This window comes from Coccinella septempunctata, chromosome 5 (genome assembly GCF_907165205.1).
Source record: "Coccinella septempunctata chromosome 5, icCocSept1.1, whole genome shotgun sequence".
In the NCBI taxonomy this organism is placed as follows: Eukaryota; Metazoa; Arthropoda; class Insecta; order Coleoptera; family Coccinellidae; genus Coccinella; species Coccinella septempunctata.
In genome coordinates, this window is record NC_058193.1 from 35,343,691 (window position 1) to 35,359,733 (window position 16,043).

The 16,043-nt window shown below is 36.3% G+C and overlaps 1 protein-coding gene across 1 annotated transcript; it reads left to right on the plus strand.

Moving 5' to 3' along the window:
• The first annotated feature begins 600 nt into the window (after nt 1–600).
• On the plus strand, nt 601–15,048 carry LOC123314230 (ATP-binding cassette sub-family G member 8). Its single transcript, XM_044899376.1, has 15 exons — nt 601–1,416; nt 5,611–5,785; nt 6,142–6,273; nt 7,184–7,318; nt 8,796–8,949; nt 11,177–11,376; nt 11,824–11,971; nt 12,301–12,663; nt 12,721–12,946; nt 12,999–13,178; nt 13,231–13,414; nt 13,599–13,887; nt 14,050–14,170; nt 14,349–14,632; nt 14,701–15,048. The coding sequence occupies exons 2-15, from the start codon at nt 5,643–5,645 to the stop codon at nt 14,929–14,931; spliced, it is 2,790 nt and encodes a 929-aa protein (XP_044755311.1). The 5' UTR covers nt 601–1,416; nt 5,611–5,642; the 3' UTR covers nt 14,932–15,048.
• The last annotated feature ends 995 nt before the right edge of the window (nt 15,049–16,043 follow it).

The following is a 16,043-nucleotide window of genomic DNA, read 5'->3' on the forward strand; positions in this document are numbered from 1 at the left end:
CCCAAGAAAGTGTGTTTCTAATGAACGGAAAATTTGTATGGTAGATTCTTAACCGAATTGAATGCTTTTCTTATGAAAATGTTCCAATAATATATGTTTATGATGCTAAGAAGATCTGTAGGGAAGTTTTTATTCGTTTGTTTACAATCCAGTACGAATACCAATGATATATTAGTCATACGCATATTTATATGATAATTTTAATTGAATTGATTAGGTAATACAATTGCGAGATTGAATAGAATTATTAGGTTTGGAATTGTTGTTTGAAACGTAGTGGATTTTTCGAATAAAGATGTTGGTTCCTAAGAGAATATGAAGTTTTAATATCTGAACTTAAATTCAGTAAAAAAACACTTCTACTGAGTGTATATGTGACGCAGGCTTGATGTGGATTAGAAATTATGTACAGAGCGTGTCCCAGAATTTGTAGAACATATATTTTATTGATATTGTTCAAATTTATTGGCAATTTATAACAATTCAAAATCACAACGAAGAAAATAGTGGTGGAGTCGTGTTCTTTAAGAATAAAGTAGACTCCTCATCTTATCCGATTGAATCATTCCTATGAGAAATTGTACAAAAAAATTCCTGTGAAACATTTCGCAAAGAAAAATTGTTAAGATTCTTGTGAGGAAGGATTCGATGTTTGTCTACGCTATTTCCAGGCATAAAATTCTAGAAACTACCAATTATTGCTCTTTTATCAGCAGTGCAGATGTTGAAAATGTGCACTAGGTTTTTCTATGTCACTTTCCTCGTCTCCACATCGACCAGAAGTGCATAAACTAGAACGAATATCTTCAAATGGATGATCTCGATCGGAAATCATTTCAAGTGACAGCAGGCAGATTCGCCATCCTTTAGAAACACCACTCTTCGGCCTCTACAACGTGAACAACATCAAAATTACTTTCCGCGAAGCCAACAGGTGAATTTAGTACACGAGCAACGTTGGCAGGCCTTACTACTGCTCCAAAACAGTATATCGTGACCCGAGTTCTTTAGGATTTCGATCTTCGATTACAGCGATCGTATATCGATTTATCTCTCGCCCGTCCCTAGTTTGAGTGCTCCATTTTCAAAAGGGTTCGACGCGGTGGTGACTCAAACGGTGGTTGCGAAATGATCGGTGATCTATTGCGCCAAACGCGTGCGATGAATCGGGCTAAACGAGTATCAAAACAAAACTCTTCTTAGTGCCGCGTAGACTCGAGGATCGATCCGGCTCGAAGGACCAAATTTTGTGTCGGCACTAGAGGATAATTCAGTGTCAAGTTGTCGACGAGGTACCCCTTGGAAATTGCAAGAAGAATAACTTTTGACAGACGACTAAGAAGTCAAGGTTTCTCGAGATCTGCGATGGTTTTGAAATGAGACAAAGCATCCTTTTACCGTCTAGATTGATTTCAGGTGAGAATATCATTGAACTTCTCAAATCTCAATGAAGATAAAATCTATACATGAGTTGATCGGGCACTTTCTTAACTATAGGAGAAAATCTTCTCAAAGAGAGATTTAAAAGATTGTTCACTGGTTAGACCCTTATTTGGGAAGTTATTCGTAACGATAAACCATATTATTCTAGGAAAATTGAGTTTCTCTAGATGAATTTCAGTGAATTAACTGTTGTGAAAAACTAATCAAGAGAAATATACAAATCACGAAAAATAATAATCTGTAGAAATTCGATTTGCGTAAAATACCCTATATTTTGGACAAATAAGCTTTGGAATCACCACCAACCTTGGTAGAATAAGACAAAGATGAAACAATGCCTTATTTTGCTCTTCAAAAATTCTGTTTTGATTCGATTTCCTGAACTATGTGATTGTCTCAAATCAAATTGTTACCAGAATAGTATGTGTGTATTTTGATTTCGAATTTTTCAATGAGGACAATGATGAGAGAGATCAGATCTTGTTCTCGAACAGATTTTTCTGTAGAAAGCGGTTTTTCGAACTAGGTAATGACCTTGCTTATGGTCGTTTTTAGTAGGATAACTGTTTACTTCTGCTATAATTTTGTGGGAACTTGTGGCGAATGTACAATAAAAAAAACCGTTGTAATTGTCCAAAACTTAACGATGTTCTCTTTCGTCATATACAGCGTGTTTCACAGGTGCATAAATTACTGTGAATACAGATTCTTATGGTTTTCTTATTCAACCCTAATTTCCTACCAACCTCATCTGCAATTTCACCTTGAATCTTTTCTGACAAATAATTGAAGCACGTTTAGGATGTACCTACATGGTTGAAATTTCGATAAATCGATTAACTTTCTTCGATTGCGTTTGACAGCTGTCAAATTCATGTTGCAGAGCCTCCTGTAAACCTTTTCTTTCAACACGCAGTATATTTGCTTCATAAATAAGTACCTACAACTCATTTCCATCAATCAATTAATGTAATAATTATAAAATTAGCAAATCCAATCAATGAACCAATCAATCATTGATACGTGTTCACCTACATTCGAAGAATTCTTGGTACATATATTTGTAGGTTCGGAAACCTAGTTAATATCCAAGTTATTTTATCTATTTACAATTCCTTTGTCCACTAGCTCCAGTTGCAAAATATTGCAGCATAGTTTCACGTCCGAATATGTGTAATTTCCTGATTTTAATAGTTCTGCCAAGTTTTATTGTTAAACGACTCATTCCTCCATTTAAATTCAAGGTGAAAATATGATTCGTCTAAGGCGTGTCTTAAACAAATGTTTCGTTCAGATTTTCGTCGAAGTTTGTTGAAATCGGAATCGAAATATTTTTGAAATATTGAACATCGATCAGTTTATTGAAAATAAAAAGTACTTCACCTTCTACTCAAAATTTCGAAAAGTACATCATATTTAAATAAATCAAAATAAGGAAATTTTTATGACATAAATATCAGAAAGCTAAAACCATAACAGCAAAACTAGTAAGCTATGATGTGGTATGTATATGCAAAATGAAATATCAAATTTTTATAGAAGAAATTGTATTTCATTCTCTGTGTTCTCTGGGTCATGTATCAGTAGTCCGCATAGAACACATTTTCAGTCAAAGATCTAACTGCATTTGGTATTTCAATTCGAACAATAATGCAATTAATTCATGTCATGTCCGATCTCTAGTCGTACAAATTGTTCGTTAAATAGGGACAGCAAATACAGTTAAAATGAACAGGTATTTCGAGAACTGAAATGAAGAGGACATAAACAAACCGTTAGCTATATTGAGTATTTTCAGTCGATCAAAACGATCAATACGCAGCTTTCTCCGATACAAAACGCCAATAAATTATTTTATTACCAGAAAAAATGCGAAGAATTTGTATTAATGATAAGTTTTCACTTTTTAATCGTAATATGTTGGCGATTTGGGGAAAGCTAAAATTCAATAAATACAAAATAACTGTTTTAATGCGAAGGCAATGCACTGAACAGCCAGGTACTGTCATTACGCAATCCCAATTAATGGCTCACAACAAAAACTTGTTAACTAGTTTAAATGCAAATTGAACCGGGTGAACCATAATAAGCGCTTCAAATTAGTTCGAAATAGTGGAACATTTGAGCGGTTATGCAATGATAGCATGCATATTCAATATTTCACGAAAATCACCACATAGAACCACTAAGTATTTATATGTTACATATGTGACATTCTTCACTCAATCGTTTATGTCATCTATCACAACAGAGTCACAGAGTTCATCTAACACCTTTTTTTCTGTTACCATGGAGTGAACACCGAATCCAATCGAATGATGAAATAACTTCTTAATATACCTTTTTTCCATTTAATAAAAATAATGTCCATTACTGCCTTTTATATTTTAAAGATAGTTGCTTTCCACTGAGACTCAAGACTATTGTCATTTACATGTCTATAACACATTTTTGATAGTTTCTTTCTAAGTCTAAGTTTATTTCCACACATCTTTCTATTTCTATTTCTTCTATTTCTTTTTTAAGAACATTGCTTTGAAAATAGACATAAAAATTTACAAAAAAAAATAGTTTCCAGCGATTTTGAAACTATATTTTATTTATGCATATCTGTGGACTAAAATTCAAAGAAGTAGAAGCCAGAAATATTCCCATTTGTAGATAAATGAAGCAATTTCAATGACTTCCTGCCGCTGTGAACGTATGGTTCACCATATAAGTCTTGTCCGTTTCGTACTCAAGTGATTTTCTCAAGAAAAACGAGGTTGAATGTTTTTTATATGTAATTCACGTCTTGGGACAAAAAAGGAATAGATGGCGAATTCATCGTGTGATCACAAAAAGGCTTTCCTTTAGTTCTATGCAATTTCATCTTAGTAATCTTGGTTATTCCTTGATACATATAAGGCTATATAGTGCGATTACATTGAATTAACTAAGGGATGTTTTGTTTTCCACATTGAGGTCAAAATACATGACCTCAGTTAGTTCATTAATGAAAGTCATTTCATTTATTGATCAGAAAAACAAAAATGACCAACCATTCTCAAGAAACTCACAAATTCCTTGATGAAATTCCTTTTTCAGTTGAATAATTTCATTGAATTCTGTAGAATGCGCCTACCAAATGTTCTGTACTGTGTGTTGTGACAAAAACATTATTTCTATGGTAACCTCCTGACGACTACTCATTTACTTAGACTTCTTTAATGGCTTAATGGGTACTCGATTTCTTGGTCTATCCGACCAAATGGTCGTCAAAAAATTAATTATCCATTGCACATTCCGACATCAAAATACCACTTAATTCCTTTACTGAAGATCAACATTAATTCCGCAAATATTTCATGGGTGATTTGGTCAAATGATCGATTTGTCCCAGTTCACCCAATGCAGTTATTGAGTGTAGTATGTGTTTGGTTACAACACTGAATTTTACCGGATATTGATTGCACCATTAATGAATAAAACCACCCACATTAATACCATATTTGCCTTGGTAATTATCATTTATGTAGGTGATAACTTCATTGCACTCTGTCAAGAATATATTTAGTAATTTCAATCGATCTAATTATATCACACATACCACATTGGATGCTCTTGAATTCAACTAGATGTCTGTACATTAATAAAAAATAAAAATTGATTGAAAGGTTTCTGGTTTCTCGTGAGTCAAGACCACTGTATGTACCTCATCTAACAGCGAGTTGATTTTTGCATTCATTAATTAATCATGATCTCTTCTCGGTCTATGAGTTTCTGCAAGTAGTTTATTGAACTTTTCCGTTAGGTTATTATATAACCATCATATTTGACTAGCCAGTGGAGTCGGTATGTAATTTTTTAAACAACGTCTCAATCAGTGGATCTGATGGTCGAAAATTAGCTGCTTCAACGTTGATTCTCAATTCGATACATGAAATGAGTGGTATATCCTTTGTAAGGCATCCACAGCTATTTCGATGAATTGAAATTGTTTTCTTTCTCGAATATGAATGAAATTTTTGAAAACAAAACTACGTCATTAGGAAGAGGAATAATAAAACCGTGTAGAACCTAGGAAACATGAATTCCTATACCAAATATCCCATATAATACTGGGTGTTCTAGATTTTATGTCAAAAATATGCAAGCCATAACATTGATGATTGTTTTTTCCTTCAGTTTCTGGTTTGCTGGAGGTGTAGAGGCTCAAGATGGTGAGGAGCAGAACACCTTCGCAATGCGATGGTTCAATGACGTTCGAGATGCAGAGGAAATACTCTGTACCGTCAAATCCCGAATCTAGAGCTTTTTCAGGAACAGCAAGCGAAGATCTTCATGCATGGTCGATATATCGGTGAGTAAAAAAAATATCCTACCGTTTTTCCTAAGATTTGATGTCTAAGCTTCAGTGGCGTTAAATCCTGAAATTTTAAGTTCTAAATGACATGGATTTCACGCGAATATAAGACGGTAATCTTCAAATTTTACCTACTCAAACTATTCAAAAATTGGATTAGAATAATTCGCTTCAAAACCGGATCCATTCAATAAACAGTTAATCGGTTATTTCGAAATATCCATTTATTCTGGTCTCCACATTTACCAAGATATTGACCCAAAAATTGGAATTTGGCCGCATTTGGATTATATACGACCTAGTCATTATCATTTCCGATATCCATTTATCGAAACCAATGTGATTTATTGCAGGCAAAACCTGAATTCCGATTTCACCGATAACGCTTTAGGATCGCAAGACAAGAGCCCTTTGCCCTATGGGAATTTCCAACTGAGGGACACAACAGTGCAGTCTATTTTGTCCCATCCTAGATATGGACCTAAGTGAGTAAATCAGTCTATTCCACATTAAACACTCAATCATATATGCAGGATAATGCACAATGAATTTTATGAATTATTTATTTTAATTGCACAATATTAGTAATGGATAGCTGGGAGATCATTAATAATGATATAACTTAATAGAGGTTTCAGACTTTGTTGAGACATTCGATATTGTCTATCGCAGAAGGATGTTGATCGAGAATTAATTATTATGTTGTGCATAATATATTTCACGGCAATAAATCAGAAAATAGGTTATGAAGTAATAACACGATATGTTTGGATTTCCAGCTTGTAAAATTGTTTCGAGTTTATATGCAGAAGAATTTTTTTCTTGACCCAAATTCATTTGATATATCTAGCAGCGAGTATACAATAATTCAATATGAACAGGAAAAAAGAGCAAGAGAAGAAGCAAGGGTGTTTTTAACGAATTTTCGATTTCCCAACTTGATCATCATAGGCAGAAAAAATAAGCTATCATCTAGATGATATTATGGCCAGCAATCAATCTTCATCAGGTCTCAGGAATTCATATTAGTATATCTAAGTGTTGAATCATAGAAAGCCATTGAAAATGAAGGTAGTTGCTCTTCATATCCTCATGATACACTCAAAATGTTCATTTATGGGATAACAGAAGAAGACCTAGTGTCTTTTGGATAACGTAGATTCACTCTAATGAAGAGACTGTTGGACTTTTGATCTACCTGCAATTTTTTTAATCTGTTGGCTCACACAATTCTTTTGAAAGTTTGCTTTCTGAAAGGTGGATTTGTTGGCCTAATAATCTATATGAAGCTTGGATATGTAGGCCAGCTTATCAACCTGAATTTTGGACGTGTTGTGATCTACATGAGGAGGATCTCCTGATGGGTGGTTTTAACTCGAGTACTCCTTTTTTCAGATCAGCCTTGGGATCGAACATGTACACATACTTAAAATTCGGACTTCCAAGAGTATTTCCTCCTAATCACGACCCCAATCGTTCAGGAACTCCGCAACATTTCATCAGAAACGCCTCAACTAGACCACGAGAAAAGTGAGTGGAATTTCAATCAGTTATTGTTTTCGTGCCATACGTATGTTATGCATGCTCATTAAATATTTCCGTGGGAATTTTGGGAAGACACTGGAGCTTTTATAGCCTTCGAAATCCGAGGAATTCTCTTTTGTATACTACATTCACATTCATTTTAGCAGTCGGTTGGCCATGAAATAATTTTCTCAAGTTTTTGTTACTGGAACGGAGTAAGGTTACTCATGAAATGTCGTTAAATTTTTATTACGAAAATGCCGAAAGTGATTGAAAAAAGAGACAGGGTTTCAGGAAGTGCTATTTAGAATTCAGTTCCGCTCATTCAAATAGTTATACCCTGATATTCTTAATTCCACAATACGTCAGACGGTAGCGAACATATTAAAAGTAAGAGAATTTATATAATGTTTCTTCTGAATCTAAACGACTCATATTTCAGCTGAATATTTCCACAATCAGAAATATTCTGGATGAAGAGGATGACAAAGAAATTCCTTCTATTGGGAGACCCAAAAAAGTGGTGGCATTTGAGAATTTTATGTTTGAGTGAATTAATGCGAAAAGTTTACTACAGGATTTTCGATGAATGTCATCGTAGAATAAGTTCCCGAAAATTGATTTTTCTATTTTTCATTTGACTTGTCCTATAAATTGTAAGGTTATTTAAGGTACAAAAAAATACCTAATTATCATTATTATATCAATGTATTAAGATGAACAGCCACAAATACGCGCCAGTTGTCCTGTTAATTGTTTATTCATGTGAAATTTTTGTTTAAATAAGGTGAAGTTCACCTTGACCTGAAACTTCCTTTAATTCCTTTTACCTATATTGATGCAAGATGATTTTTGTTGAAGAATTTAACATTCTTGTAATTATCTGTTAATTCCTTCGGGAGATACCCATTCCCAACCACTGCAACATATGCATTTCATCTTCGGGTTAATATTTCTGAAATTTACAACTGATGTAACTTTAGCCAAAGAAGATAACGAATATAACTCTCCTCAAGTTAGTCCATATTATGATATTATACTGATCTCTTGTATTTTCCATGCAAATAACTGGATTTGGTATGCCTTCAATCAGTTTGTATAAACTTCAATTATGTTCGTCACATATTTTCTGAAGAGATTCGACATTGTGATAAAATAGGTAATAACAGAAACTTTTACATAGAAAGGGGAAACATAGCGTTGATTTAAAACCCAAAAATGTTTTGACAAGCGTCATTACCCCACATTTTCGTACTATACAGAGTGAAATGTGTCGAATTTCCATGGCCAACCGACTGCCAAAATGAATTTGAATGGAGTATACTAGTATTTGGCGGAAATGAGGACCAGAGTGGAAAAATAGTTAATTTACGATCCAAATTCTTGTATTTTTATTGGATTAGATGGAGATAACTTGGCAGAAAGAAATCGTCTTGTTTGATATCTTGTTGTTGTGTTGCTGATCTTCCTGGTTATGTTTTAGGTCGTCCAAATCAGGAAACAGGATACCGAGGGAAGGCAGCTCTGGCTACGACAGCTCGGACAACGAAACAGCCAATCAATACAAGCAGAACAGGAAATATAGATCGGATCCCGATTTCCGGCAGCAGCACTTGAACATGACGTACCAGCACGAGGTAGGGCTATAGGACATTTGTCCTTTCGCTGCCCGAACAAAGGGGCAGTTCTGCCGCGACAACACCTCATTCATTAGGGTCATTTAAATCTCTAAACAAAATAGATTATCGCAATTGTCGGTTCGGTTTAGAAACGGAGGATACTTCACGGTTCGATTGTCCGATGAAATGATCGACCGACATAATGGTATTTTTCCATCTCGGGATAACAGTTGTTGGCCAAGCCCCACTGGAAACTGGCGCAGGTGAAGATTTTGTTTTGTCTGTTTGTCGGTTGGTTCTGGACCGTCGAACATCTCGATTGTGGTATTCGGGACGTGGCTCGTTAGTCTCTTCAGCGAGCTCGGATCTTGTAGAATGTAACTTTTTTCTCTTAATTGATTTTTATGCGACGAAAACAATGGGAATTCTTTCGATTTTTGGTTAATTATCATCAACGAGAAACTCTCGGAAACACATCATAAGCATTCGATAGTTTCGCAGTTTACTCGATGGTTTTTATATCCAAGATTTTCTCAACTACTTTCACTCTACCAACTTTAAATTTTTTGTCTGTCAGTCTTTTATGGCACTTGAAAATTGATCTAAGGAACCTATCTTTAAAATTTCAGTTTTCGAATGACAATGATCTATTCGGTGAGGTACAATTGTACAATTGAAGAGGGTAAAATTGCGCAATACAGGCATGATGTCGTATACCCATTTTCATTAAAATGTAGATATCAACTTCTTGATATGTTTTTTCAACCAACACCCTGAGAAATTCTTTGTAATAAACTCAGTAATTGTGTTGTCTATGTCACTTACATTCATTCATTCATTACTGTATTCCGTTACCGAGAATAAACCTACAAAAAGATCAAACTTATATTTTCTTAGGGCTACTTGCGACTGTGTGCCCTCCTGTGAATGAAGAGACCCAACCCTAAAGTACAGACCCTTCCACACTCTGGGCATGGATAGTCACCAACCAGATCTGGCCGCCCCTGTATCCTTCTCGAGTCTCCATTATAGCTGTGGACCAAAGATCTCCACTGTGATCTATCAAACGCTAGTTGTTCCCAGTTATGATTGGCATTAACTGATTTTTGGGGATTGATGCAGTTTATCCTTGAACCGCTCATACTGGCCTCCTGGTTTTCGAGCTCTCTCGCCATACAGAGCTATTTTGGGGAGTCTTGTGCCTTGCATCCTCAGAATGTGGCCGCTCTGAGTCTGGCCCTCGTTACTTGAGTCTCAATTGCTGTACAACTCGCGCATTGCAAGACTTCTGCATTTGAAACTTCGTGGAACCATCTGATGTGCAATATTTGTCTTAGATGACGTTGTTGCGTTTGTTCAAACTGTTTAATATGTCGCCTGTAGGGCGTCCAGCTTTCGCTTCCGTAAAGAAGCGTTGGGAGAACCACTGCTTTGTGAACAGCTGTCTTGGTCTTCAGATTGAGGTCGTGATTTTGAAACACTCTGTCCTTTAGCTTCCAGAATGCCCGTGATGCTGAATTGATACGGTTGTGTATTTCCGTGTCCAGGTTAGCCCTAGTATTTATGAAGCTTCCAAGTATTTGAACTGCTCGACCTATTCTAAAGTTTCATCCTCCAGGATGAACAGATGATATCTGTTTGAAGGTTTTCTGGCGGACTTATCAGGATTTTGGTTTTGTCAATATTAGGTTTGCTCTGAGGTGCTTCAGGTTAAACAGGCCTCCATCAAATCTGAATCTTATTTCAACACCTCTTGCAGGCATACTCATGTCAGCAATTATCGAGACAGCTATGGCGGAAATATTGAACAGTAAAGACGCTAACACGCAGCCTTGTTTTATTCCAGAATTGGTTAAGAAATGGTCGGTTGTAGAACCATTATGCTGTATGTTGGTATATTTCACATTATGCTCGTTTGCACCGTTTTATTTGAGGCACACTTATTTCAGTAACTACACTATGGTAACTGCCCTAGAAACCAGAGAAATAACAAATTCCAACTTTGAGCCTGCCTCAAGTAAGTAAGTGCAAACTGGCATAAATATAAAAACGCAGCCAACTGGATAGGTTGATCAGGAAGATGCTTCCTGTAGCCAGATTCCTCAAACTTCGACCTCCTTAATCCTCCTTTGTAAAGTGTAACTTTTTCCCTCAAAAATGGATTCAAGTTAAGGGTAGAGTACCTAAGATAATGCCTCAAGCTAAGGATAGGGTCTTGTTAAGGTGCGGTTGGTATTTTTTGCAGACTGGAATACCTCTAGCAGCGTTAAAACAGCAAGGCCTTGGTCCGCCCCAGAACCAACAACAATGGAATCGAAACAAAAGCATCTCCGAGGCTAATCTTCTCATGACTGAATATTCGAAAGGTGGCTACAATCCCCATGCGAGGGACCCTAGGAGGAATAGTGTCGCGGACTTTGGCATGCGAGATTACATCGACCATGGGTGAGTAACTCGAAAAATAATCAACAATTCTGAGAAACTGAACCATTCCATCCACAAGAGTCTTGTCAAATGTGAAAGGGCATGTTTAATTTTCGCCATATTAATCCTTGAATTTGCAAACTACATATCATTGGCGACAGACGTTCTTCGTCCATCAATTGATCAAAAGGTCATCAGCAGAAGCGGATACAGGCACTATGCCACTGGTACACGAGTACTGCCTATTACAGGCAGATACGCTAGAGTGCTGTCAAAAAGCCAAGTCACGCTGAGAGTCCTGGATTCACATATTCAGGATTCTCAGCTGTGATACAATCAAGCAACTAATGACCTGAGGCAATTGAGTGACCCTCCTATTCAAGTTCAAGTGATGGCAGTTCAGTATGGCTAAGCCATACCGAAAGGACCATGATAAGAGTGGACTTGAAAGTTCTCATTTTTTTTCAGTGCGGTTGGAACCATGAATCGACCTTTCCCTAAGTCAGAAAGCCACCTTTCATATAACACGAGGAAATCGCAGCCTATAATTCCAAGACCTGAATTCGCCCCTTCTGATGATGAGAGCAGAACTGTCTTCCTCTACCCTCACCTTCAAGTAAGTATCTTTCTAACATTACTGCTTGGTTTCTAATGTAACCATCAGGCTTTTCTTTGTTCCATCTGGTTTTCTTGCCACAAGACCTTCACTCACTTGCAGGACACGTGATTTTGATATTCTTCAATAACATTTAAGTAGATTTTGATCATGGTTCTGGATACAACTTTTCTTAGATGCAAAAGAAAGATTTTCCGTTAGTTTTTAGTTTTCCTGATAGCCACTCTATCGTCCATATTTTTATAAACTTTCATTGTATGCTCACCATCTTCATCATCGAAAAGCTAAATCCTGCTGAGTGCGTAAAGTATCTACTACCTACATTCTAGGTGTTAGGACTTAGCGTTTGCCCAGAGTTGGGCTCGTGTTGCAGCGGAAGCCATTACCTACTACTCAACGACATCTCTTTCGAAGTCAGAGGAGGTGAAATGCTCGCCATCATATCCACATCGGAAGAAGAGAGCACCACATTACTGGACATCTTGGCAGGTAGAAAAGAACCACTCGCCGGAGACATAATCCTCAACGGACAACGCGTCAGAAGGAACGCCCTGAACACCAGGGTGGCTTACGTACAGAACGATCTCAATCTCTGCGAAGACATGACGGTGGCCCAGACTCTCAGATTCCATTACGATCTCAAGAAACCCACCGACAAATTAGGATATTTCAAATTGGATGCCATGGATAGGGTAACTATTTGTAACTATGCATGTTTTGATCAGGTTCTTGACGAAGATGTGTTTCAGATAAACGTTTTGATCGAAGATCTTGGTTTGGAGCAAGTGAGACATACTAAAGTGGCCTCGATGACAATTTCTGAAAAGAGAAGGCTGAACGTGGCTTGCCAGTTATTGCTGGACACCGATATAGTTTTATTAGATCAGCCCACCAAAGGAATGGACATATTTGATACGTTCTTTCTTGTTGAATATCTGCGACAGTGGGCTAGTGGTGGAACCAGTAACGCTTTAGGTAACATTCGTATCAGCCAGTATTAGTAGGAGAATAACCGAATTATTTACAGGTAAAATAGTAGTTTTAACTCTTCACCCACCAACATACGAGATTTTCACGATGCTCTCCAGGATATTACTGTTATCTGCCGGCAGAACAATGTTCAGCGGAAGGAGGAGAGATATGTTGCCATATTTTGCTTCAGTCGACTACCCCTGTCCATCCTTCAAGAACCCATCGGATTATTATCGTGAGTAAACATTCAAGAACTTCGAACAAATCGTGAAATTGATACTTTCCAGTGGACCTGGTAACCTTGGATGATTTATCAGCTGAAGCCATGCTCGAGTCCTCACAGCGTATAGAACAATTAGCGGAAATATTCAGACAGAAGCAGGAACCTCTCAGCGATCCTGGTCCACCGTCTTCCTTACCTTCCAGGGTCAAGTCTGCCAATTTCTTCGTGAAAACATTCGTTTTATTCACGTAAGCAGAAACGCGTGTTCTTGATCAAATATATATCACATCATTTAATCACAAATGACGCTGAATATGAAATCTGTAATTCTAAAGTTACAAAATCCGATGGTTAAAACCTATTGTAACTGAGTTTTTCGATATTTTTGAGAGACGCTTCATTTTCGACACACTGATCAATTTTTTTTTTTAGGAAATCGTTAGTGTACAGCCAAACCAATACGTTTTTGTATTGGCTCACATTAGTGGTAGCTTCGGCTAGTCTCTCACTGATAATGGGAGCAATATTCTGGGATGTGCCAAAGACCGACTTCAATTTGAGTCTGAACGACAGACCAGGTTACCATTATGCTGTAATGTGTTTCATGTGTTGGCCACTTCTTCTACAGCTCACCTATTCCGAGATTAGGAAAAATAGAAATGTGGTAGAGAGAGATATAAGACAAGGACTGTATGGGAGATTCACGTATATTTTTTGCAAGGTATGCACTTCATTTTCAGATACTTATTTCCAGTTCGAAAATCCAAAAGTTCATTGCTTCCATGAAAAACACCAATAAAGCTGAAAGCAGTTCATTGGAAAACTGGAAAAACATAAACTTTGTCATGAATATTTCAAGAAATTAAGAAATATTTGATTGCAGACTCTGTTCAACATTTTCCCCTCTCTTTTCATCTGGATAATTTATATTGTGCCAAGTTACTCGATGTCAGGGCTGTATATGCAAAGTCCTAGCGATTACGATGGGTTCTATATTTACTTAGGTAAGTTACAGAGAAAATATAATGAATTTTCTTCAACACACCGACTCATCTAGAAACTTAACAGGTTAAAACGTATGAAATAGGATATAAATCGAAGATAATGGAGATATTTTATGATTTGAAATCAATATAAGAAGAAACGATGCATTTTCACGATGAAACAATATCTTCTTTTCAGGTGTGATGCTGCTTTACCTGAGCTGTCTTCAAATTTTTCTCACAGCTTTCATATACCTACTTCCCGCATCCAATGGCTCAGTTTTCTTCTCATCCATGCTGTTAACGTCTTTATTTAGCGTCTCCGGATTTTTTGTGCATTTCAAAGACATGCCAGTGTATATAAAATACCTCAAGTATGCGAGTCCTACAGAATGGTTACTTCCGTTTTTACTGAATCGAGAATTGACTCCCACCGCCTTAGCATCTGTTCTTGCCTCCCCTCCTTTATGCAGGAACAAACAGGTCAGTTAAATCTTATTTCCTTAATCTCAAACTCATATAGTTAATTCATTTTCATATCTTTTTTTCAGATACAGCATCAGGATATCATAGTCCAGCTGCCCTGTCCGGTACCTAATGGTACCCAAATATTACACAATTTCGGCTTCTTAGATTCCCAAAAAGAAGTTATGAATTACGATAATACACCGTTGGCCTTGGCGGTTTTTTATCTGGCTTTTTTTCTTTTCACGATATTCGTGTTTGTTGTCAATTTTGGTCATTCAAAAAAGGTCAAACAAAAGAACGGAAACATGTCATAACTTGACTCTTTACGATGTATTATTGATTTTTAATCGAACACGTTTGTACAAATATTTATAAGTGATAATTATTATGAGATATGATGAAATCTTTAATAAATTGTAATTTGAAATTAAGCTATAGTTGTCTTATTTCTAGTTCAATCGATATTTCGATAAAAAATTTCAACCCTCAACTATATATCCATCAACATCCATAATAAATTCAGATCTGTTCACAATGGAGTGAATAAAATTGAAAAAATAGCATTGCCCAAAGCTGCAAAATTCCTGAATTCACTTCGATTAGACAGATCACATAGTTCAAATCATTATAAAACATTGAAATCAAGAAGTTTATTGAGTTCAATGTTATAAAATAATTCTCATTGCCCTCTGTCCATCTTTTGGAAATATCTCGAACTAAAATCCGTGTCATGGTTCAAAGACATAGACATAATTTACCCATATCTGTATAGATGGCTACATAAAAATTTGGTGGGACCCTTTTCATATATAAAAGAAGAAAATCACTCACCTTGAGAAAAATGGACTTCTGATGGAATTTCCACGAAAAACTTGGCCATCTATGGTATTTTTCCGAAACTGAAAGTGGAAAACATATCGAAATTGTAGATATCCTCTTTGTCCTTTTTATTCATATCAATCATACCCTCACAGATGGCAAAATGGAAAAATCCTCAATGATTCTTTCTAAAACTGATACAAAATACATTCACCAAAAAGGTCAAATGATATTCGAAATTATTGCTTTCCTTCAATTTTAAATTTTTTTCTGTATTCGCGTCACCAATTAAACATGAAGAATTCAAAAGTAGTATTTTTTTTTACTTATATAAGAACAGTGTGGGTCTTTGATAAAACTGCTTAGATGCAGCTTCCCAAAGATGGCACCTGAATAGCAATTTTTCTTTTTTTTTCTTATAGAAACCAGAAAGCTGGCAGATGTGATATTGAACAGACATTCATACTGATAGAATGCCGACAAATCGCAAAGCCAGTGTAATTCATTTCACCCCCAAAATGTACCATCTCGCTTTGATTTCGAATCGAACAATCGCATTAATGCAGGATGTCAAGATAAGTGATAGATTATCTCTGTCTTATCCGAT

Excerpts from the sequence above, each read along its gene's own strand:
- LOC123314230 (XM_044899376.1), top strand. The coding sequence starts at position 5,643 with ATGGTGAGGAGCAGAACACCTTCGCAATGCGATGGTTCAATGACGTTC. Across the intron at positions 5,786-6,141 it reads CATGCATGGTCGATATATCG|GCAAAACCTGAATTCCGATT; the intron begins GTGAGTAAAAAA and ends GATTTATTGCAG. Across the intron at positions 12,947-12,998 it reads TGGAACCAGTAACGCTTTAG|GTAAAATAGTAGTTTTAACT; the intron begins GTAACATTCGTA and ends AATTATTTACAG.